Source organism: Balaenoptera physalus (assembly GCF_965194825.1).
Source record: "Balaenoptera physalus genome assembly, chromosome: 3".
In the NCBI taxonomy this organism is placed as follows: Eukaryota; Metazoa; Chordata; class Mammalia; order Artiodactyla; family Balaenopteridae; genus Balaenoptera; species Balaenoptera physalus.
The window spans coordinates 83,897,428-83,923,401 of NC_138890.1; the positions used below are offsets into that span (position 1 = coordinate 83,897,428).

General features: G+C 37.1%; 1 protein-coding gene and 1 long non-coding RNA gene across 9 annotated transcripts in view; both read right to left on the bottom strand.

Moving 5' to 3' along the window:
* LOC309657870 overlaps nucleotides 1–25,974 on the bottom strand; it is an 849,451-nt gene that overhangs the window by 500,925 nt on the left and 322,552 nt on the right. The window lies entirely within an intron of this gene.
* The window catches only part of KCNN2 (potassium calcium-activated channel subfamily N member 2), a 324,148-nt gene that overhangs the window by 16,748 nt on the left and 281,426 nt on the right, over nucleotides 1–25,974 (bottom strand). For all 8 annotated transcript variants that reach the window (XR_014261908.1, XM_082455743.1, XM_082455748.1 and 5 more), the window contains one exon: nucleotides 13,120–13,230. Coding sequence is in view for 7 of the 8 variants with exons in the window: in XM_082455743.1 (XP_082311869.1) it covers nucleotides 13,120–13,230 (111 nt within the window). In the remaining variant the exon portion in view is untranslated. The remainder of the gene's footprint in view (nucleotides 1–13,119; nucleotides 13,231–25,974) is intronic.

Below are 25,974 nucleotides of genomic sequence, written 5' to 3' on the forward strand. Positions count from 1 at the left end.
AGGAGACAGATCAAAAAAGATTTTGCTGCAATTTATGTCAAAGAATGTTCTTCCTATGTTTTCCTCTAAGAGTTTTACAGTGTCTGCGCTTACATTTAGGTCTTTAATCCAGTTTGAGTTTCTTTTTGGTGTTAGTGAGTGTTCTAATTTCATTCTTTTACATGTAGCTGTCTAGTTACCCCAGCACCATTTATTGAAGAGACTGTCTTTTCTCCATTGTATATTCTTGTCTCCTCTGTCGTAGCTTAATTGACCATAGGTGTGTGTGTTTATTTCTGGGCTTTCTATCCTGTTCCATTGATGTATATTTCTGTTTTTGGGCCAGTACCATACTGTTTTGATGACTGTAGCTTTGTAGGAGGACCTTGCTTTTAAAGAGATAGGAGTGGGAAGTGACTAGCCAGCACTGCCTGGGGTTGGGACAGGCCCTTCCCTGCTAGCAAGGAGAAGGGCTGGCTACTGGAGGTCTCAGCTCTCTGAGCAGATGTACTGCCTGGAGGACTGGTAAGGGCCTTGGTATATCCTCCCTCCCTGGTTTTATCAGCTCAAGACACAGAGTAAGAACCTAGAACACAGACCAGTGAGGCAGCTAGAAAACTGGGTAAGAAGTGATGAGACAAGAACACAGCAGTTGAACATAGCAGTGTTTGGAATAGAACACAGCAATTAATTTTGGTTTGGATTCTCATCTACAAAGAGCAAATGCCAAATTGTTAAAGTCTATAAAATTTTCAAAGGTGATCCAATACTTGTCCTTAATGTATTTTAAATGATTCTTTTTCTTTGGGATGGTGGGGGAATGACTGGAAGGGAGTAGGGAACCTCAATTTCAGAGTGTACTGCAGTGGGCGATAACCCCTGGACTTTATATTGTAGGATTTGTATTCACGAAACATGCAATGTAGATGACAGGCTGAAAAATAATTGACTCCTCATCTGAAAATGAAATCCCTACAGCTGCTTTTAAGAACTGTGAAATATATCCATTTATGGTGAAACATCCCCTTTCTAACTAACTCTCTTTCAAATACAGGAATAAATCTCTTAAAGCATCTTATTTAACTGCTACTTTTCAATACAGCAGAAACAAAACAATATACCCAAACATAGAAAAACTTATCCTCTACTGATAATAGTAGATTTTTTCCTCGGTTCCTCATAGGGTTGAAAGGGGACAGAAGACAGGGAGGAAACACCTCAGTGTTTTACAGGTTTGAAGGATGGGAATTGTTACCTGAAAATGCTAATCCAAATTTACAGGAAAACCGGGGGAGAGGAGAAGTAGGTCTGTGCATTTGTGATCATTGAGATGAAAGTTTATTTGCAGTTAAGAACCCTGCTCTATAGTCATGTAACAATGTAACTCTGGAGCCCCTGCTCCACTTTCCAGGGCATTTACAAAGTTTTAGAGGTCATGTCATTGTTTCTCCCTAGCTCAGTGCTTTTGGCATAGCTGGTATTAAATAAATGTCTATGGTGTTAAATTTGGCACCATAGTATACATAATTTGTATCATAAAAACTTCTAATCATAACCATAGATGCATATTTATCAACCAAAGGACCCTCCTGATAAGAAGGGTGTACAGGTTTAAAGAAGAGACCTAGGATCTAAAGGGGTCAGAGCATTTCCATTTATTAATTCAACAAATTTATTGAGTCTCTATCACTTGCTAGATACCATGAGAGTTGGTACGAGGGATTCACAGATATCTCTCAATAATTAGTAGCTATAGTATATGTTGCCAATTAATGGCCCAGCACCACTATGAAATACAACTTATTTCCTCTACTTCACAGAACAAGGAAAGTGAAAGGTGGGCCCTTTCTTAACAGGAACCTTCTCTTCCTCTCTCCATTTCCTCTACCCCCAAAGACACACTCACACAGGGAAAAAGGAAAATAAGAACATTTGTTCTACCTCACTAATTGACATGTACACACTGCTATATTTAAAATATTGATAGATAACCAACAAGGACCTACTATAGCACAGGGAACTCTGCTCAATATTCTGTAATGACCTAAATGGGAAAAGAATTTGTAAAAGAATAGATACATGTATATGTATAACTGACTCACTTTGCTGTACATCTGAAACACAACATTGCAATCAACTATACTCCAATATAAAATAAAAATTAAAAACAAATTAGTGGTCAACTCAAATGCAAGTCTTTTATCAGAAAAATTTTGAAAGGCATAAAATAATCAGATATTTTAGTAATAATTTGAGAAAACAAAGGCCCTATAAGCTATTTATACTATGAAAAGTAGTAATAGTCACTAGATGCCTTCAACCCACTTTCATAGGTATAAAGGACATGACATGTTCTATTGCTGACTCCTAGGTAATTATAAATTATTAAAGCCATAGGTAGTAAGGTAAAATATATTTTTTATGTGAAACAATACTTTATAAACCACAAAAGCTCTTAAAGCTGATTGACTTTTAACTGAATGTTTGTTTCGTTCAACCCTATATGATACATACAATTAGAGAGTTATTTAACAGGCTACTTTGTTTATAGATTTCCTTTGCTTTTTACTACTTTCTTTTTCTTCCTCTTGCCTCTCCCTTCAGAGGCTTTTTTGAGGCAGGAGAGTTTCTTGCTTCTCATTCTGATAATTACAGTAAAATGTTGCTCTATATGCTGTGGGTGATGCCTCCAGGATGCCTGGGGGACAAAGTCAAGGCCACTAAGCCTGTGCAGCTTAGTAGGACATCATGTGCTCTCACTGCCCCTGCAGCAGCGGGGATGGATGTGCTCAGGGCACCAACCTTTCTTGCCAGCCCAGTTCTCCGTGAGACCAGGTACCTGCGGTGGGGTGAATGGAACAAGGCAAGGTCAAGGGATCCATGCATTTGTATTTTAACCCACTGGGATATGTAGCCAAGCATGATATAAAAGCTACACACAGTAAATCCTCTAGAATTTCTGTTCACTTGTTAAGAGATATGCAAGAAACAAAATTACATAATTACATATAATTGCATAATAGTGTTCTTATTATGGATCTTATTGAGAATTCTTAACAGGATTGGAAACACCCACAGTGGACGTTAATATGTATAATTATCCTTCATGGTACATCTAGCGACTTTAAAAATTATGCCTGGGTTCTCAGAATGGCTTGTTTTCAAGTTTCTTTCCACAATGAAAGTAGCCAGAGGGCCAAACTCCAAGATTTCTTTTTGGTTCAAACCTGAATGAATAGTAATAATAATATATTTCCTAAAGCTTTAGCATGGTAAACACATTGCGTCCGTAAGGTCATATGCTACGAATCTATTAAATAGCTGGTTCTGTCTTACTAAGCCTACTGATAAGTTATCGCTATTATGCTTTGATTTTGAAATCCTTAGATTATTCAGGTTACATGGACCTATTGGCCATTTTTGAATTGCAGAGGAGTGTCATGTAAACTTTTGGAATTATATAGGACAATCCTCCATTAATGCTCGTGCCCAGTGAATTGTGTGTTCTACTTTAAAACACAGTATTTCATGTGGTTAATGTAGTCCCACAGAGAAATGAGTTCTGTATAAAATTGTTCCTCAAACTTTGTACATGGTGAATAATTTTTCATGGAAATTGTTCAGTTTAGTTAAAATACACACTGGAAGGCTTGGAAGGGTCCATTTCTTCCTGGAAGAATAATCTATCATTTAAAGAAAAGCAATATGAATGTTAAAAAAGTCAAATTAAGATTTCAGAATGTCTGTGACCACTATCCCTGTTGACCATCAAAAAGCTTCGATGTAGTGTTTCAGGGGATATTTTCATTTTTAATCTGTCATCTTAGTAACTATGTATGGCTTTAAGGTCCTTGTTTATTCTTGGTTATTATCCAGAAATAATTTTTAATTGATCATTCAGTATTTTAGATTTTTTTATTTAAAAATTATAAAATGGGTCCACTTAAAAATTCCATAAATAACCAAATGGAATCAATGACACTCATTAATTGATAACTAACTTTGTATAAAATAATACAGAGAGAAACATAAAAGGGCTATTATTTTCATATGCTATATTGAGTATAATAATGGAATGGGAATCATAAACTAGAAATTTGTTTGATTTTTAATGCCATTTTAACATTTGCTTTTGTACTTAGTGGCATTTTGCCTATAAAAATAGACCTGTCAGCAAGCCTGCTCGAGTGTCTTTCTCAGACCTATTAGAGACTCTGTTCGCACGAAATACTTCAAAGTAGCTGCGCTTTTAAGCAATAGTAGTGAGATAATAGAATTAATAAAGCATCATAAGCATGGTGGAGAATGTGAATTTTGAAACTAGAACAGTACTTTTTACTGAAAAAGCTTTCTACCAACAATATGACTCCTAATTCAACATTATCTACAGGGAGTTTACCAAATGTATACAAGAACTTATGACAGAAAAGCAGTAACATCAGAAAATGTGATGACTGGGGAAATGAGTTCTAGTCATAAAAACTAAAGGAAGGTCATCTAGATGCATAGATCTACATCCTGAATCCATAAGGGGACCCAAGAGCAACATCATTAGCAAGAGCACAAGTGCATTTTTCCGCCAAGCAGGAAGAAACAGAACTTTCATCTGATTTACTGAAGGAACAGCATTATAAAAGCTTAAAATTATCTGATCCCTGGACTATAGCAGTTAACTCAAGAACCCTGGCTACATTAGGTCCACAGTATATTTTTGTGAAATGAATACATTATTCCCAGGAAGGTGATGACAATAAATTCAGCATGGTCAAAGAGTATCTGTTAAGGGAACTTGTCCCCATCTCCAAATCTTTGGGGAATAACAAGCAAAAGCAGTGGTTCTCACTGTGGAGGCTTTGTCCCTTTAGGAGACATGTGGCAAAGTCTAGAGGCAATTTTGTTGTCACAAGTTAGGGGAAGTGCTGCTGGCATCTAGCTTCTAGTGAGTGGAGGCCAAGGATGCTGCAACATACAAGAAAGTCCCATACAACAAACATCCAGCCCCAAAGGCCAATAGTGCTGAGGTTGAGGGACCCTCAGCTAAAGTAGCTAAAGTGTAAAATCAACCTGGAGTGTCTCCTGAAAGAAACTGGGAGACTTCTGTGATTCTCACATACATCCTCATCAAAAGCAGTATACAACCATGTTAAACGGTAGACTTTTAAATCAAAGCCCTTGTGTTTTCCAAAAGTGTTTCAATACTAAAGATATGGAATATCAATATCCCAAGGTAAATGTAAAGAAATTACTTTTTTTCCTTCTCAAAATAAAACATGGGGAAAATCTGTCTAAATATGCTAATTAATTTGTTGTTTAAAAAATTTTCATTATTTGGATTCTGTCACAAGGTTTTTTTTTCTACTGAAAAGATTTATCAGTACATGGATTATACGGTGTTTTAAGGTATTTTTCCACATAGTATCTTAAGTGTGGCATTAACTTAATTCCTGTGAAAACATAATCTTCATGATAAAATTATTTGGATTATACAAGGGACTTTATGGAAGAGATATTTTTTTGATATTGTACAACTTCTGATCCTTAAACACACAATGAGATACACAAAACGTGCTACAATTTTGGATTAGATGTGGACTAATAATGTAATGTGCATGTATTTTTATTTCCTAGGATATCCTTGAAGGTTACAAGAACCCCAACCTTCCACTCAGCTCTTTTACATCTCTCCTTCCACCCTCTGTGTGCTACCCTGTAACATTTAGAAATGTTCACGAATTTAGAGAATGAATTCAGGAACCGAAGAAAATGAGAGAAAACTGTGTAAAGTAGAAGACATTCCAAAGTGGTAAATCCAGGTTGAAAGCATGGTGGCAAGTGAGTGTCTTTGATCATCTAGAATTGTGTGGACCTACTAAGTGCAATGAAGTCTCAAAATACTATCTGATAGAGTGAGTAAAAACACTACAATTAGAATGCTGCTTGAGACCTCTCTTGATTCTTTTATGGGTAAAGTATGACAACATATTTTGTTATTTCAATGACAGACCAATTAGATTCCATGTTGAGGAGTGGTTATATAGCAAGGTGACTGGTGTAAAATAATTTTGTTATTTTTGACCTTGTTATTTTGGTGTCCCAAGTGACTATGAAGAGAGGCTAAAAATTTAGCATGATACAAGTCTTTTTCTTTTTACATGCGATACCTAGCCTCTGGGTCTTGGCTTCCACATTTGTATAATGGCTATGATCCTAGCACTTCACTCAGAAAGTTGTAAGGATGAGACAAGTGTGCCAGCCACTGCTCTAATGTGACAAGCTTAGAGCAGTGGCTGGCACAGAGCAAGGGCTCTGTAAAAACTGTGATGACTGTTTTCTCCTGTCTGGATGCCATACCATTTTCAACATCTCTCTACCCCTACCTTGGGGTCCTAAAGGTAGTGGGTTTTTTTTCTTTGTCTTTGCAACCCCAGTCTTTAGAACAGTGACTATCTCACAGAAGCTCAATAAAATATCAGTTGAATCACCTTCCCATAAAAGTTTTTATAATACACTGATGGTATATTCTTTCCTACTCAATCCAATATTGGTCTCCTCTTGCATGCTGCAAACTTAAATGTTAAGTATGCCTATTTTAGATTTATGTGGTTTATTTTTATACTTGAGTAAATACCAAGGTTTTCCAATTATTTCCTGACTGACCTAAAGTTAGGAAGAGTTTATTCTCAATGTGAAAAAATGGAACTGACTCCAAGAATGCCTTAACTTTAAACCATATCATTTCAGCTTCAGAGGTCAAAGTAAAAACTATTATTGCCCAAAATTGAAAGAAAACAGGAGCCCCAGACAAGATGGCAGAGTAGAAGGACCTGAGCTCACCTCCTCTCATGAAAACACCAAAACTACAACTAACTGCTGAACAACCATCAATAAAAAAGGACTGGAACCTACCAAAAAAGATATTCTACTTCCAAAGACAAAGAAGAAGCCACAACAAGATGGTAAGAGGGGTGCATTTGCCATACAATCAGATCCCATAGCCACTGGGTGGATGACCCACAAAGTGGAAAATAATTATATTGCAGAGGTTCTCCCACATAATTATATCACAGAGAGGGTTCTGAGCCCCACATCAGGGCCCCCAGTCTGCAGGACTGGCATCAGGAGGAGGAGCCCCCAGAGCGTTTGGCTTTGAAGGTCAGTGGGACTTGATCGCAGGAACTCCACAGGACTGGGGGAAGCAGAACTGACACTCTTGGAGGATGCACACAAGGTCTCGTGCACACCGAAACCCAGGGGAAAAAGCAGTGACTTCATTAGAGCCTAGAGCAGACCTACCTACCTGCTGCTCTTGGAGGGTCTCCTGGGGAGGTGGAAGGGCAGCTGTGGCTCACTGCAGGGAAAAGGACACTGGTGGCAGAGGTACTGGGGAGCACTCATAGGTGTGAGCTGTCTTGGAGGCTGCCATTTTGATGCCAAGACCTTGCCCCACCCAACAGCCTGAAGGCTCCAGTGCTGGGACACCTTAGGGCAAACAACAAACAGGGCAAGAACACAGCAACACCCAAGAGCAGACAGGCTGCTTAAAAGCTTCCTGAGTGCACAGCTGCCTAAAAACACACCCCTTGATATGGCCCTGCCCACCAGAGGGACAAGACCCAGCACCACCCCCCAGTGGGCAGACACCAGAAGCAAGAGGAACCAAAATCCTGCAGCCTGTGGGACTGCAAACACAGAAAGTTAGACAAAATGAGATGGCAGAGGAATATGTTCCAGACAAAGGAACAAGATAAAACCCCAAAAGAACAACTAGGTTAAGTGGAGATAGGCAAGCTACTTGAAAAAGAATTCAGAATAATGATAGTAAAGATGATCCAAGATCATGGAAAAAGAATGGAGGCACAAACCTAAAAGATGATACATACAGGCAATGTTTAACAAAGATCTAGCTAAATCTAGGTAAACAAACAACAAATAACCAGAGATGAATAATACAATTACTAACATGAAAAAATACATTAGAAGGAATCAATAGCTGAATAAATCAGGCAGAAGAACAGATAAGTGAGCTGGAAGACAGATGGTGGAAATCACTGCCTCAAAGCAGAATAAAGAAAAAGTAATGAAAAGAAAAGAAATGAACACAGTCTCAGAGACCTCAGGACAACAGTAAATGCACCAACATTCACCTTATAGGGGTCCCAGGAGGAGAAGAGAGAGAGAAAGACCCTGAGAAAATATTTGAAGAGATAATAGCTGAAAACCTCCTTAACATAGGAAAGGAAACACTCACTGAAGTCCAGGAAGTGCAGAGAGTCCCATACAGGATAAACCCAAGGAGGAACATGCCAAGACACATATTAATCGAATTGACAAAAATTAAAGACAAAGAGAAAATATTAAAAGCAAGAAGGGAATCCCCATAAGGTTATCAGCTGATTTCTCCACAGAAACTCTGCAGGGAGTGTCATGATATATTCAAAGTGATGAAAGGGAAAAAGCTACAATCAAGAATATTCTACCCAGCAAGGCTCTCGTTCAGATTCAATGGAGAAATGAAAAGCTTTGCAAACAAGCAAAAGCTAAGAGAATTCAGCACCACCAGACCAGCTTTACAACAAATGCTAAAAGAACTTCTCTAGGTGGGAAAGAAAAGGACACAACTAGAAACAAGAAAATTACAACTGGGAAAGCTCATCAGTAAAGGCAAACGTACAGTAAAGGTAGGAAATAATCCACACACAAATATGATATCAAAACCAGCAATTGTGAGAAGAGGAGAGTTCAAATGTAGGATACTGGAAATGCATTTGAAACTAAGAGACCAGCAACTTAAAACAATCTTATAGACTGCTATATCAAGACTTCATGGTACCCACAAACCAAAAATCTACAACAGATATACACACAAAAAGGAATCCAAACACAACACTAAAGATAGTCATCAAATCAGAAGAGAAGAGAACAAAAGGGGAAAGGAAGAAAAAAGAAAGACCCATGAAAATAATCCCAAAACAATTAAGAAAATGGCAACAGAAACATACATATTGGTAATTACCTTAAATGTAAATGGATTAGATGCTCTAACCAAACAACACAGAATGGATATAAAAACAAGACCCATATATATGCTGTCTACAAGAGACTCACTTCAGATCTAGGGACACATACATACAGACTGAAAGTGAGGGGATGGAAAAAGATAGTCCACGTAAATGGAAATCAAAAGAAAGCTGGAGTAGCAATTCTCGTATCAGACAAAATAGACTTTAAAATAAAAGACTGTCACAACAGACAAGGAAGGACACTACATAATGATCAAGGGATCGATCCAAGAAGAAGATATAACAATTGTAAATATTTATGCACCCAACATAGGAGCATCTCAATACACAAGGCAAATGCCAACAGCCATAAAAGGAGAAATCGACAGTAACACAATAATAGTGGGGGACTTTAACACCCCACTTTCAGCAATGGACAGATCATCCAGACAGAAAATCATTAAGGAAGCACAGGTCTTAAATGACACAATATATCAGATGGACTTAATTGATATTTATAGAGCATTCCATCCAAAAAGAGCAGAATACACTTTCTTCTCAAGTGCTCATTGAACACTCTCCAGGATAGATCACATACTGGGCCATAAACCCAGCACTGATAAATTCAAGAAAACTGAAATCATACCAAGCATCTTCTCCGAGCACAATGCTATGAGATTAGAAATCAACTACAAGGGGGTAAAAAAAAAACTATAAAAAACACAAACACGTGGAAGCTAAACAATGTGTTAACTAAACAACCAATGGATCACTGAAGAAATCAAAGAGGAAATAAAAAAATACCTAGAGACAAATTAAAACATGATGATCCAAAAGCTATGGGACACAGCAGAAGCACCTTTAACAGGGAAGTTTATAGCAATACAATCTTACCTCAGGAAGCGAGAAAAATCCCAAACAAACAACCTAACCTTACACCTAAAGCAACTAGAGAAAGAACAAACAAAACTCAAAGTTAGTAGAAGGAAAGAAATCATAAAGATCAGAGCAGAAATAAATGAAATAGAAACAAAGAAAACAATAGCAAAGATTAATAAAACTCAAAGCTGGTTCTTGGAAAAGATAAAGTTGATAAACCTTTATTCAGACTCATCAAGAAAGAGAGAGGGCTCAAATCAATAAATGAAACGATTGAAATGAAAAAGGAGAAGTTACAACTGACACCAAAGAAATACAAAGGATCATAAGACTACTACAAGCAACTATATGCCAATAAAGTGGACAACCTCAAAGAAATGGAAAAATTCTTGGGAAGGTACAATCTCCCAAGACCGAACCAGGAAGCAATAGAAAATATGAACAGACCAGTCACAAGCACAGAAATTGAAACTGTGATTAAAAAACGCCCAACAAATGAAAGTCCAGGGCCAGATGGATTCACAGGCGAATTCTATCAAACATCTACAGAAGAGTTAACACCTATCCTTTTGAAACTATTTTGAAAAATTGCAGAGGAAGGAACACTTCCAAACTCATTCTATGAGGCCATAATCACCATGATACCAGACAAAGATGCCACAAAATAAGAAACTTACAGGCCAGTATCACTGATGAACATACATGCAAAAATCCTCAACAAAATACTAGCAAGCTGAATCCAACTGTACATGAAAAGGATCACACACCATGATCAAGAGGGATTTATCCCAGGGATGCAAGGATTTTTCAATATTTGCAAATCAATCAGTGTGATACATCACATTAACAAACTGAAGAATAAAACCCAAATGATCATCTCAATAAATGCAGAAAAAGTTTTTGACAAAATTCAACACACATTTATGATAAAAACTCACCAGAAAGTGTGTATAGAGGGAATATACCTCAACATAAGGGCCATACACGACAAACCTACAGTTAATATCATACCCAATGGTGAAAAGCTGAAAGCATTTCCTCTAAGATCAGGAACAAGACGAGCGTGTCCACTCTCACCACTTTTATTCAACATAGTTTTGCAAGTCCTAGCCATAGCAATTAGAGAAGAAAAAGAAATAAAAGGAATCCAAACTGGAAAAGAAGTAGACATGATATGACATGACACTAAACACAGAAAATCCTAAGGATGATACCAGAAAACTACTAGAGTTCATCAATGAATTTGGTAAAGTTTCAGGATACAAAATTAATACACAGAAATCTCTTGCATTCCTATACACTAACAAACAACTGAAGGTCAGAAAGAGAAATTAAGGAAACTATCCCAGTAATCATTGCATCAAAAAGAATAAAATACCTAGGATAAACCTACCTAAGGAGGTAAAAAACCTGTACTCAGAAAACTATTAAGACACTGATGAAAGAAATTGAAGAGGACACAAACAGATGCAAAGATATACCATGTACCTGGATTGGAAGAATCAATTACTGTCAAAATGACTATACTACCCAAGGTAATCTACAGACTCAATGCAATCCCTTTTAAATTCTCAATTTTCTGCAGTTCTAGAACAAAAAGTCTTAAAATTTGTTTGGAAACACAAAAGAACCTGAATAGCCACAGCAATCTTGAGAAAGAAAAATGGAGCTAGTGGAATCAGGCTCCCTGAAGTAAAACTATATTACAAAACTACAGTAATCAAGACAGTATGGTACTGGCACAAAAACAGAAATAATAGATCAACAGAACAGGATAGAAAGCCCAGAAATAAACCCACACACTTATGTTCAATTAATCTACAATAAGGAGGCAAGAATATACAATAGAGAAAAGATGGTCTCTTCAATAAGTGGTGCTGGGAAAACTGGACAGCTACATGTAAAAGACTGAAATTAGAACATTCTGTAACACTGTACACAAAAATAAACTCAAAATGGATTAAAGACCTAAATGTAAGACCAAATACCGTAAAACTCTTACAGGAAAACGTAGAACACTCCTTGACATAAATTGCAGCAATATCTTTTAGGATCCACTGCCTTGAGTACTGAAAATGAAAACAAAATAAACAAATGGGACCTAATTACACTTAAAAGCTTTTTCACAGCAAAGGAAACCATAAACAAAACGAAAAGACAACACACAGAATGGGAGAAAATATTTGCAAATGGTGCGACTGACAAGGTCTTAATCTCCAAAATATACAAAAAGCTCATACAACTCAACAACAAAAAAACCAAACAACCCAATCAAAAAATGGGCAGAAGACCTACATAGACATTTCTCCAAAGAAGACATACAGATGGCCAGGAGGCACGTGAAAAGATGCTCAACATCACTAAGTATTAGAAAAATGCAAATCAAAACTACAATGAGTTATCATACCAGTCAGAATGGGCATCATCAGAAAATCTACAAACAACAAATGCTGGAGGCAGTGTGGAGGAAAGGGAACCCTCCTACACTGTTGGTGAGAATGTGCAGCCCTGTGGAGAACAGTATGGAGGTTCCTTAAAAAGCTAAAAATAGAGCTATCATAAGATCCAGCAATCCCACTCCTAGGCATATATCTGGAGAAAACCATGGTTCGAAAGGATACATGCACACCAATGTTCATTTCAGCGCTGTTTACAATAGCCAAGACATGGAAGCAACCTAAATGTCCACCTACAGATGAATGGATAAAGAAGATGTGGTACATATATACAATGAAATATTATTCAGCCATAAGAAAGAATGAAATAATGCCATTTGCAGCAACATGGATGGACCTAGAGATTCTCATACTAAGTGAAGTAAGTCAAAGACAAATATCATATGATATCACATACGTGGAATCTAAAAAAATGATACAAATGAATTTATGTACAAAACAGAAACAGACTCACAGACTTTGAAAACAAACTTATGGTTACCAAAGGGGAAAGGTGTGGGAGGGGATGAATTAAGGGTTTGGGATTAACATATACACACTGCTATGTATAAAACAGATAAACAACAAGGACCTACTGTATAGCACAGGGAACTCTATTCATTATTCTGTAATAACCTATGTGGGAAAAGAATCTGAAAAAGAATAGATATATGTGTATGTATAACTAAATCACTTTGGTGAACACCTGAAACTAACACAGCATTGTAAATCAACTATATACTCCAACATAAAATAAAATAAAAATTTAAACCAAAGAAAGAAAAAACACTAATATTCCCTTTGGAGATACAAGGGTGGTAACTTACTCTTTTTGTCAGTTGAGTGTCCATCATGAAGTTGTGCACGTGCTTTTCTGCTTTGGTAAGTTCCAGCTTCCTTGCGACCACAGCTACCACCAGGGCTGTGCAACCAGCACCCTGAAAACCAGGAGAGAAAAGAACCCCGAAGAGTTATTATTTTTGGTCTCAAGCACATTAAACAATGTTTTGTACTAAGTACATTACTACAGTTTTTAATCTTCAGATAGTTATCAGTGTCTTCCATCAATATGACAGAAACCGCATGGCCAATAAGAACAAGTAACAAGCCTTTAGATTGATGGTAAAAAACTTAAAATAGGTGAACTAAGAACAAATGTGTTTGTATCAAACACATTTTAATCATAAGAAATAAATGGTAAAAGAGCAACTTGCTGAATTTTCAGGGACTTAAAAATAGAGCAAATCAAATACATGGATATACAAATTAGTGAATTAGCATAAATGCACAGAGAGGAAATAATTATTCTCTAAAAATAATATTCTATAATCTTCTGTGAAGATAAGACCAGCAGGTCTTCAGGACAATCAACTGTGAAAGCCAGGAATGGAAACTGATGCATTATACGCACAACTTCAAACGTGTCCACAAGCAGAACAGAAAGGATCACGGTGATCTGAACCTGGACAACAGACATACGTGAAGTGCTGAAGGTCAGGGATAACAGCCTTACTCTTCCAGAGGTTTACCAGCATGAAGAAAGGAATGGGCTACCTTTATTTTGAAAAACTCCACAGTGGTCCTTTTTTGAATTATAGGCTATTGTGCTGATCTCTTAGGAAGAGTCGTGTGACACTGTATGGTGCCCCAGAGATTAAAGCCCACCTGCTCCATGATCAAGGTGCATGCATTCCAAGTTGTGAGGTACGGGGTCTTCTTGGTTGAAAGACCAGTGACTACATGCCAGGTCAGGAGGCAAGGCTGGGGCACCTACAGGAGGGCCCAGGCGAGGAAGTCCAGATCTCCAGACAGAATCTCAACCTTGGGAGGACCACAGAGAATCAAGATTGCCTGGCCGTCTCAGTAGGCAGACAAGAATGAGCCACAGGGCACAGGCAGGACCCACAGAAGAGGGCCGCAAACAATGAGACTTTACAATATGTGGGGATCTTTCAACAGACTGGAAGCCTTTTAAACTAGTTTTAAATAGCGTCCCTTTTATGTTAGCGAAGATGGTTAGGATGCTCACTGTATAGCCATCCAAGAGAGTCTCAAATTCTCACAAGGTAACCTGGTTTTCCTCATTCCCAATAGGTCTAAAAATCATGAGTTATAATAGCAACTCTGCCCCTTAAAAATGTGGTCTACATCTTAAATATCTAAGTTTGAGGGAATGGTTATTACTTATAGCATTTCCCTAATATATTATGAATATATTAAATTTTTATATCTATAATATTTAAAGACAATATATTTAAACAAGCAAGTGAGAAACTTATGTACATAATTTGCTCCTAATTTTATTTTTTAAAAGGAATTCATATTTGTGAAACAAAGAAATAAGCCCAGCTGTGAGAACAGCATCTCTCTCAGTGGTTGGAATACCAGTAAGTTATTTAGTTCTTTGTGCTTTCCTGAAGAGTCCACATTTTCTACAACGAATACATATTACTTATACAAACAAATGCTTACACATTTCAAAAATGAAAACAGTTTGTAGTTTAAGAAAACATCTAACCTAACCTTTACATATCTTTATTAACCTTAAAAAAATTCAACCTAGGAAAATGATCTTTCTTCATGATTCATACTTACTTATGTTGTATTAAATAATTAATTATAATCATCTCCATTTGAATTGATAAATGTAATTTAGCCATTAAGTTACTAACCAAAGAAGGAATTTTTGGTCTCACTGAATGAGTTGTTGCAACAAATCTGGCGGGAGGGACAAGACTGAGGAGAAAAGGAGAAAATAAATACACTTGCCCTGTCTTGCTACAACCGGATAATTACAATCATAGAAACATGGCCTTATTAGTAAGTTGATACTGTTTAAATATAATATTTCCAGAGGGTTTAAATATCCCCTTACACCTAGCTCTATGGAGAAATCAGTATCCTCAGAAATGAAGTGGTACTGATGATGATAGGATCAGAGAAAGAAGCCAGAAGGTATTAGACCTACCTGGTTTAACCTTCAGATTTTGGAGATGAGGCAATTAAGGCAGAGTAAGTGATTATTCAATTATGAACTCAGAGTAGCACTGGTATATTTCCCACCCTTTACCTCATCTCATAATACTTTTCTGTATATGTAAGATCACATATATTCTTATTTGTGGTCACTTCCATATTCATGACACAATATGAAGCACTGTATTTCAAAGCAAAACAAATACTCTTAGAGTATGAATGTTTAAAAATTGAAGAATATGGTTGGTTACCAAAATAAGGCAAAACATTATTCTTATTTTATAACTGCTGCAACTTTTAAATCAGTGTTTTTTAAACTTAAATGTGACTAGAATCTTTTAAAGCTCTCCATGTGACTCCAACACAAAGTCACTGCTTTAAGTGAAGGACGATATGGAAAGAAAATGGCAAACTCCATTACTTACTTTCTATTTTAAACACTAGGTAAAGGTTCTTACCAGAGTCATTTCACTTATGAAGACATTCAGGAAATGATAAACAAGGAGCATAAAGGAAGAGGACAGAGAGGACAAGGTCAGAAATGTATGGGCTGTGTGATAGCTATCTTGATATTTTGGGCTGTGTATAGACAATGAAAGCAAGTGATTTTATGGCTGGATACCAATGAAGGAAAAGAATGGCCTTTGGAAGCATCTACACCTATTATGTTGACTTTCAGACGCCTGCCACAAAATCTAAATAAGTTACAGTATACTGATGAGAGGCTAGCCTGAATTGGTGGAAGGAATCAGTGGCCACTCAGGCTAGCCTTCTGTACCTACCCACAGTGTGATGGCATTTGTTTGACAGGAATGGGATCACCTGTTGCATGTAGGCTCCCAGGCATTCCTCAATCAATCAGTGAGCCAAGGGAAAGTCAAGAGCTTTTTAATAAGCAGCAAATATAAAAATCTGAGGGGCTTCTACAACTGGAGAGATAGCTATAAGCGGCAGTTGGCACTATAAGCTGAATATTGTTCTCCTCTGGCAGGAGGCCACTGCTGCAATTCTTCTGGAAAGAAATCAAAATCCCAACAGGAGTGGAAAATCACTGGTATCAAGAGCCTTTGGAAGTTGATTTTTATCTGTACTTATTCTTGAGTGATATTTTTTTCCATTTCTCTAGCTCACCAAAGTCTTGTTTATTAAATGATTACCTCTGTTGTAAACTAGAGAAGCAAGTGAATCTGACAATTAAGTAATTAGTGAAACCATTGCCTATATCCCTCACTCCGTTATCCTAACTGTACCCTTTAAATTGTACCCCAAGAGCCACTTAGAAACCTCTTTTTCTTCAAAGTCCATTACTCCTTATATGTAAGTCTTATACCTCCCCAGGTTCTTAATAAATCATAAGAGGTTTTGATATGTATAGAATCGGGTTTCAAACAAGTAACTTTAAAAAACTTTTAGAGTTATGCAAAATGAAGCTGGCTTACCCCTGAAAGGTGCAAGTTAAGTTCCTGCCAACACATTAATGGTTATAGTAATTTAAGTAATGGCATGATGTTATTTTCCACTCAGTGTCTATTTCCTGGACCATTCTGTTTCATAAAGTGAATAGAATGAAAGTAAATATGCTTTTACAACATTTTCTCCAAATCTTGTCATGATCACAATGGATATAGAAACAGTTGGGACTAACATATGTTATTCTCTGAAATTAAGATCCCTGCACGCCTTTAACAAGATGAGTCACAGTCCTTTCACCAAAGTCAGAAAATGTATCCTGGTTACTTTTCTCTCATTTCATTTATGTTATTAAGAAAAAGCTAAGCAAATAACTAACTTGCCACTTCAAGATGCTCAGACAACTAAAGACTAATTAAAAAACAAAACAAAACATGGTGTTTATGACGCCAATACATTAAAGTCAAAGGTTTAGGTTTTCCTTGGCTAGTTTATCATCTTTCCTTCTAACAAATTAGATGTTGCAAGAGAGAGAGGAGGAGTGGGGGAGAGAGGCCTTGTCCTTAGAAAAGATAAGTAAGTATTAATGCTCATTGTGCCAGATCAAAGTGAACAGACAAAGGACAATCAGAACTCATAAGCTATAGTTGAATCCCAACACCTGGAGAGTCTTAGATGCTGCCAAATTAAAATGCAGTGCCTGCATAGCAAATGAAACAGTAAAAAAAAAAAAAGACAACCTACAGAATGGGAAAAAATATTTGTAAACAATGTGACCGACAAGGGCTTAATCTCCAAAATATACGAATAGCTCATACAACTCAATATCAAAAAACCAGGGACTTCCCTGGTGGCACAGTGGTTAAGAATCCACCTGTCAATGCAGGGGACACGGGTTCAAGCCCTGGTCCGGGAAGATCCCACTTGCTGCGAGCAACTAAGCCCGTGCGCCACAGCTACTGAGCCTGTGCTCTAGAGCCTACAAGGCACAACTACTGAGCCCACGTGCCTAGAGCCCATGCTCCGCAGCAAGAGAAGCCACCACAATGAGAAGCCCACACACCGCAATGAAGAGTAGCCCCCACTCGCTGCAACTAGAGAAAGCCCACACACAGCAACAAAGACCCAACGCAGCCAAAAAAAAAAAAAAAAAAAAAAAAAAAAACAACCAAACAACTCAATTGAAAAATGGGCAGAACACCTAAATAGACATTTCTCCAAAGAAAGCATACAGATGACCGAGAGTCACATGAAAAGATGGTCAACATCACTAATTATTACAGAAATGCAAATTAAAACCACAATGAGATATCACCTCACACCAGTCAGAATGGCCAAAAAGGAACCCTCCTACGCTGTTGGTGGTAACGTAAATTGGTACAACCACTACAGAGAAGAGTATGGAGGTTCTGCAAAAAACTAGAGTTGCCATATGATCCAGCAATCCCATTCCTGGGCATATATCCAGACAGAACTACATTCAAAAAGATACCTGCACCCATATGTTCACAGACGCACTATTCGCAATAGCCAAGACATGGAAACAACCTAAATGTTCATCGACAGAGGAATGGATAAAGAAGATGTGGTACATATATACAATGGAATATTAGTCAACCATAAAAAAGAATGAAATAATGCCATTTGCAGCAACATGGATGCAACTAGAGATTATCATACTAAGTGAAGTCTGACAGAGAAAGAGAAATACCATATGATATCACTTATATGTGGAATCTAAAACATGGCACAAATGAACCTATCTACAAAACAGAAACAGACTCACAGACATAGACATCAGACTTGTGGTTGCCAAGGGGGAGGTGGGAAGGGAGAGGGATAGACTGGGAGTTTGAGTTTAGTAGATATAAACTATTACATTTAGAATGGATAAACAACCAGGTCCCTACTGTATAGTACAGGGAACTATATTCGATAACCTGTGATAAACCATAATGAAAAAGAATATGAAAAAGAATGTATATATGTATATAACTGAGTGACTTTGTTGTACAGCAGAAATTAGCACAACGTTGTAAATCAACTCTACTTCAATAAAAAAAATAAGATGTAGTGCCTTTCTCTGTTGTATTCTTCTCTAATATAGCACATACATTGAAAGCCATGTCGGTCCCTAGAATGTAAAAGAAGTTCAGCAGCTCATTTTCCCCAAGATCATTTATCACACAGTGTTTGAAAAATTCAGAGAAGTGACATATTTTTACTTTAGATCACTGGTGATGCTGATCCTACTAAAAAACACTTCTAAGAATGATTTTGAAACAGCACTTTGGGATCAAGCTTTAAAAACTTAATACACAAGCCTATGGAGACGGAAATTCCTTTAATAGCACACCAGGTTAAGGTTTTGATTGTTTCCTTATTTAAAAAGGCATCTGCCAAAGAGTCAACATAATAATAATAAAATTTATAATTTTGGGGGAAATTCCAGAATACTCACCATCACAGAGAAGGACTCTGCCAAAAATTGCTAAAGTTCAAATTATTCCAGTGTTAATTAATTATCCTCCTGGGTCTTACAATAGCTCCTAAAAGGTCAAACTTTAGTTTGATAGCTGATTGATTGCCTATCACTAATGAAAATTTCTTAACATATTTTGAAAAAATCATGCTTTCTACTGAAAATGCACCTAAGTTAATAAAATAGCTGAAAGATCAACTTGCATTTTAAAATATTAACTTCTTCTTCGAAGGGAAGGTAAAATGAGTACTTGAAAACATTACCCATGTTTTTGTCCCTGGGGTTGACTGATTCACTATCCTAGAACAATGAATACATTTTTTAGTGCACTTGCCTGACAATTATTCTTTCATAAAGATACATAAAACAAGCATTTCTGGCAAGTAAGAAAGATTCTATAAAACATTCAGCTTCAGTATAATATCCCATTGGAGTTTTACAAGATCTCTTTAGGTTATGAAAATAAACAACATTCAAGATAACTTTGAAGATAAATTCCCTCTGAGTGTCTTCAAATACAGTTGGCCCTTGAACAAGGAGGGGATTAGGGATGCCCACCCACCTTGTTGTTGAAAATCCGAGTATAACTTATAGTGGGCCCTCCATAGCTGTGAATTCAATCAGCCATGGATTGTAGTACTACAGTATTTACTACTGAAAAATATCTGCAATAAGTGGATCCAGGCAGTTCAAACCGGTGTTGTTCAAGGGTCAGCTGTACTGTTGATAGGAGGGCAGAGGTCAGTTAAAATGTTCTCATCCTGAGGAAGAGGGGAGAAGGTGTGTGTGGGTTTTTGAGTTCAGTGATAAAACCTGGGCTTAGGAACCCCAACTCTCCTTTAGAGTCATTTGCTTGTTCAGCTCCTTCTTGTGTGCTTTGGTGGCTGGAAAGAAGGAAGTGGTACATAAAACGGGTCATCAACAATGAGTCATCCTCAGGTTTAAATCTCCTTATTAGCAATGATGTCAATGTGAGCGCACGTATTTCAGGGACAGGAAGGGCAGCTCTGCCAATTCAAAGTGCTGATAGTTTAGAAAATGTAGGTGGAATTGTAGAGACAATGAGTCGAATACTAGAAGGTCACAACAACTTTCAGCTATACTTGCCTGTACCTGGGAAAAAGCAGCTGTCTTATTTCTTAAGAAATTTTCTTGGGGAGAAGTGAAGGTCTGCTTAGGGCAATGGTGGGGAATTTTGCTTTAGGACTGAAAAGGCCCATCATCCCCTCCAGCTGCTCTGCACAAAACAGAAACTATGGTAAGAATTTAAAGATATGCTCTCTTCAATGAGCCTTTATTTGATGAGATTCAACAAACATGCCAGAAAGTACCAAAAAACAAAAAGTAAGGTAAAAACCTCTTCAAAGTTATTATTTGATATTAAACACCTCATATCAAATTGTACAAGACATATAAAAGATCCTGGGATTTTTTTTTTTTCCTTATTCACACATGCAACACCAAGGAATGGCTCTAGTCTAGTTTTTCAGGACTCCTACTTCTACTGGCAGGGTAAAAGTAATCCTTAAATGCAAAGACAGGAAGTAGCAGGAATATAATCATACTTTAGGTTCAGCCTTCTTTAATACCAGTCATTCTCTTACTATAAGCTCTGGCTAATTTATGGCTCTCTTTTGGAATATCTTCTGATTGAATTAACAGGGTAGTGTTACTACCCTTCAAGGTAAAAACTACTGAACTCTGATAATTGACTGAGATGCCATGTGACCTTAAATCAAGACTCTTTGATACCTGGTAAATTTGATGATGACAATTATGAAGTGTTCTTATCCTAATGTGGTGTAAAAAAGTGATTACTTTTTTTTTTTTGCTCCCTGAATAAAATTTAAAATATTAACTGGTGTGATTTTTAAATTGTTACAAAGTGGAAAACCTTTATGCATTGCTTTTGTTTATTCAGAATTACTGATGGGATGGAAGAAGCTTAAGTTGCTCAGATCTGAAGTCACCTCACTTTTGTTGAGAAATACATAGTGGACTTGTTGAAATCTAGGGTTTACAGGTCACTATCAGTAGAGGACCACTTATCAGATAATAACCAGTATCCCTAGGACTGTACAGATATTGCTCCATATTTAAAAATAATTTATGCCCAAAAATGCAGTCATCCATACTCTAAATAGTTAAAGGGCCAACAGGAGATGTCATAATTTTACAAAAGTAGAGAAGCAAAAATTAAAAATGAATGACTTTCATTTTAATATAAGACAAGAGATACTCTTACCAATGAGGCTGTATTCTACTCTTGAAACAAACATATATTACCCATAGGTAAGGAAAAATGATAGCGTTCAGCTTGTATTGTATCTTTACGTACAGATATAAAATGGTAGATAGGGTAACTTTTTAATGCTAAGCAAATCAATTACTTTATTATAAAGTTGGAGATACTGAGAAACTAGCTGGTACTGGCAAAAAGCTAAGACACCATGATGTAACACTGTTATTTGCCTGCCTTCAACCAAAAGCATAAAGCCATTTAAACTTCATCCCAGAGTTTATCGTGACATCCAAAACAATAAATCCTCAGGTCCTTAGCACCTCCTCAAAAAGCAGAAGGATAGGGGATCGGAATCAAGATGGTGGAGTAGTAGGACATGGAACTCACCTCTTCCCACAAATACATCAAGAATACATGTACAAATGGAACATTTCTCACAGAACACCTACTGAACACTAGCAGAAGACCTCAAACATCTGAAAGGACAAGAAAGATCTCCAAGTAATGGGGTAGCACAAAAGGGGCTGTGCAATTTAGGAAGCAGAGCTGAAATCTTTGCCCACGGCTGTGCAAACCACAGATTCACACCTCCGCAGCTGGCTTTGTAAATGCAGTGCCTGTGGAACATCTGAACGGACAACTGGTGCTCCCACGGCTGGGATGGGTCTGGTCTTAGCAGCTGTGGGCTTTGTGGGCACGTACACATGGGGGCTGGGCTGGGCCAGGGTCTGACATGCCTCCATAGCTCCCACAGCGGGTCCAGGTGCGTGACGACTGCAGTCCTGGGACCTGACTTTAGCGGACCTGTGCTGGTGGCTTTGTGAAAAACAAAGACTGAGAAGTACCAGGGTTGATAGTCAGCATACCCATGGTTACAGAGGGCCCAAGGGCAGTGCTAACAACAGTGTGCTTTGTGAGCCTGCACAATGGATGAAAGGTGACATAGCGGAGTACACTCACAGGTGAACAGGCCCAGTAGAGGAATACTCAGTGGCTTCTCTCCCTGTGGGAGCACTCCAATCCCGCCTACCTCACACTGCATATCAGAAATGCAGCTCAGAAATGGAGCTGGGGGCTTCTACTCCAACAAATAGGGAGCAGACCCTGCCCTGGACAGGTCAGTGACAGCCACAGAGCAAAGAGGAGGCCCTGCTCAATATCCAGTGCAGGCTCTGGTCACCACGACATCAGTCACACCTCCTATCAAGGGGATAACGGCCAGAATACACTGAGGAAAGACGTGGCAGGCATCCATACTAAAAACAGCCTTCACACCAAAAAATATTAATGAGTTTACATGCAGGCTACATAGGGACGTTCCCACATAAAAATAGTCCTCCAAGACCACAGTAGATAATTGTTCTTCCTAAACTCATAGAGCAACAGAAATATAAGTAAAATGAAAGCAGAGAAACCAGTCCCAATTAAAAGGTCGAGATAATTCCCCTGAAAGAACGAACAGTGAAACAGATCTCTTCAGTCTAATAGTCATCGAGTTCAAAAAGGAGATAATGAAAAATTTGAAGGAATTAAGAAAGGCTATTGACAGAAATGCAGATTACTGTAAAAAGGAACTAGAAACTATAAGGAGGAGCCAAGAAAAATTAGAGAATTCATTTGAAGGAACAAAAGCTGAACTAAAGGCTATGAATAGCAGAATGAATAATACAGAAGAACAAATTAGTGATCTAGAAGATAGAATAATGGAAATCACCCAATCAGGACAGCAGACAGAAACCCAAATGACAACAGAAAGAAAGCAGTATAGGAGACCTATGGGATAACATAAAGCATGCCAATCTAAACATAATATAGATCCCAGAAAGAGAATAGAGAATTGAAAATGTATTTGAAGAAATTATGGCTGAAAACTTCCCAAAACTTAAGAAGGAAACAGATATCCAGATACAGAAAGCACAGAGGGTCCTGAACAAGATAAACCCAAATAGACCTACACCAAGACATATTATAATAAAAATGGCAAAAGTTAAAGAGGATTCTAAAGGCAGCAAGAGAAAAACAAAGAATTAATTGCAAGGGAACCCCCATAAGGCTATTAGCAGATTTCTCTACAGAAATGATGTGGGCCAGAAGGGAGTAACAAGATATATTCAAAGTCCTAAAAGGGAAAAATCTGCAACCTAGGATACTCTACCCAGCAAGATTATCATTTAGAATAGAGGGAGAAATAAAGAATTTTTTAGACAAGTAGAAACTAAAAGAATACAGCAATACTAAACCTACCCTAAAGAAAACATGGAAAGGTTTTCTCTAAATAGAAAAATAGCAAGAATCTGTAGAAAAGAGAAAATCACAATTGGAAAGTAAATCACTTAAATAAGACAGTACACAGATTAAAAAAATCAAAAAAATTCTGTGAAAGCAATAACCACAATGAACAGAAAAAGGATGAAAAGGAAGATGCAAAATAGGACATCAAAATCATAAAATGTGGGGGAAGAGAATAAGAAAATGTAGATTTCGTTTTCTAGAATGTGTTTGAGCCTATGACTACCAGTATAAAGCCAGTAGATATAGGAAGGGGTTATCATACTTAACAAACACAGCAACCACAAATCAAAAACATACAATAGCTTCACAAAAACCAAAAAGAAGAGAACATAAGCATAATACAAAAGAAAATCATCAAACTACAAAAGAAAATCATCAAACTCCAAAGGGAAAACAAAAAGAAAAAGAAAGGGACAAAGAAGAAATATAAAATCAATGGAAAAACAAGGTTAAAATGGCAATAAATACATATCTATCAATAATTACCTTAAATGTCAATGGACTAAATGCTCCAATCAAAAGACACAGAGTGGTAGGCTGGATAAAAAAACAAGATCCTACAATATGCTGCCTACAAGAGACACACTTTAGGGCAAAGCACAGATAAATTAAAAGTGAGGGGATGGAAAAAGATATTTCATGTAAATGGAAAGGACAAGAAAGTGGGGGGGTCACAATGCTTATACCAGACAAAATAGACTTTAAAACAAAGGCTATAAAGAAAGATAAAGAAGGACACTATATAATGATAAAAGGATCAATACAAGGAGAGACTATTATACTTGTCAATATATATGCACCCAATATATGTACACCCAAATACATAAAACAAATACTAACAGACATAAAGGGAGAAATTGACAGGAATACAATAATAGTAGGAGACTTTAACACCCCACTCACATCAAAAGATAGATTTTCAAGAGAGAAAATCAATTAGGCAACAGAGATCTTAAATGATACAACATAACAGTTAGACTTAATTAGGACATTACATCCAAAAAAAGCAGAATACACATTCTTTACAAGTGCACATGGAACATTCTCTAGGATTGACCACATACTTGGGCACAAAACAAGCCTCAACAAATTGAAGAGTACAGAAATGATTTCAAGCATCTTTTCTGACCACAATGGCATGAAACTAGAAATCAACCACAGAAAAGAAACGAGAAAAAAAACAATTACATGGAGACTAAACAACATGCTACTATAAAACCAATGGGTCAATGATGGAATCAAAGAAGAAATTAAAAAATACATTGAGGCAAATGACAATGAAAACGCAACCATACAAAATCTATGGCATGCAGCAAAGGCAATTCTTAGAGGGAAGTTCATAGTAATACAGGCCTTCCTTAAGAAACAAGAAAAATCTCAAACAATCTAACCCGTCTAAAAGAATTATAAAAAGAATAATAAACAAAACCTAAAGTCAGCAGAAGGAAGGAGATAATAAAGACCAGCGAGGAAGTAAATAAAATAGAGATTAAAAAACAATAGAAAAAATTAATAAAACCAAGAGCTCGTTCTTTGAAAGGGTAAGCAAAATTTACAAACCTCTGGCTAGGCTCACCATGAAGAAAGACAGATGACCCAAATAAATAAATAAAATAAGAAATCAAAGAGGAGAAATCACAACAGATACAGTAGAAATACAAAAAAAATAAGAGAATACTATGAACAATTATATGCCAACAAATTTGACAACCTCAAAAAAATGAACAACTTTCTAGAAACATACAGCCCACCAAAACTGAATCAAGAAGAAATAGATAACTTGAACAGACCAATGAAATGAAATAGAATCAGTAATAAAAAAACTCCCTACAAACAGAAGTCCAGGACCAGATAGCTTCACTGGGAAATTCTACCAAACATACAACGAAAAACTTATACTGATTCCTCTCAAACTCTTCCAAAAGATTGAAGATGAAGGAATACTCCCAAAGACATTCTATGAAGCCACGATCACCCTGACGCCAAAACCAGACAAAGACACTAACAACAAAGAAAACTACAGGCCAGTATCTTTGATGAATATAGATGCAAAAATTCTGAACAAAATATTAGCAAAGTGAATCCAACAGCACATAAGAAATGCCATACACCAAGACCAAGTGGGATTCATCCCAGGTTCACAAGGATGGTTCAACACACACAAATCAATCAATGTGATACACCACATCAACAAAAGAAAAGATAAAAACCACATGATCATGTCAACAAATGCAGAAAAAACATCTGATAAAATTTAACATCTATTCAGATAAAAACCCT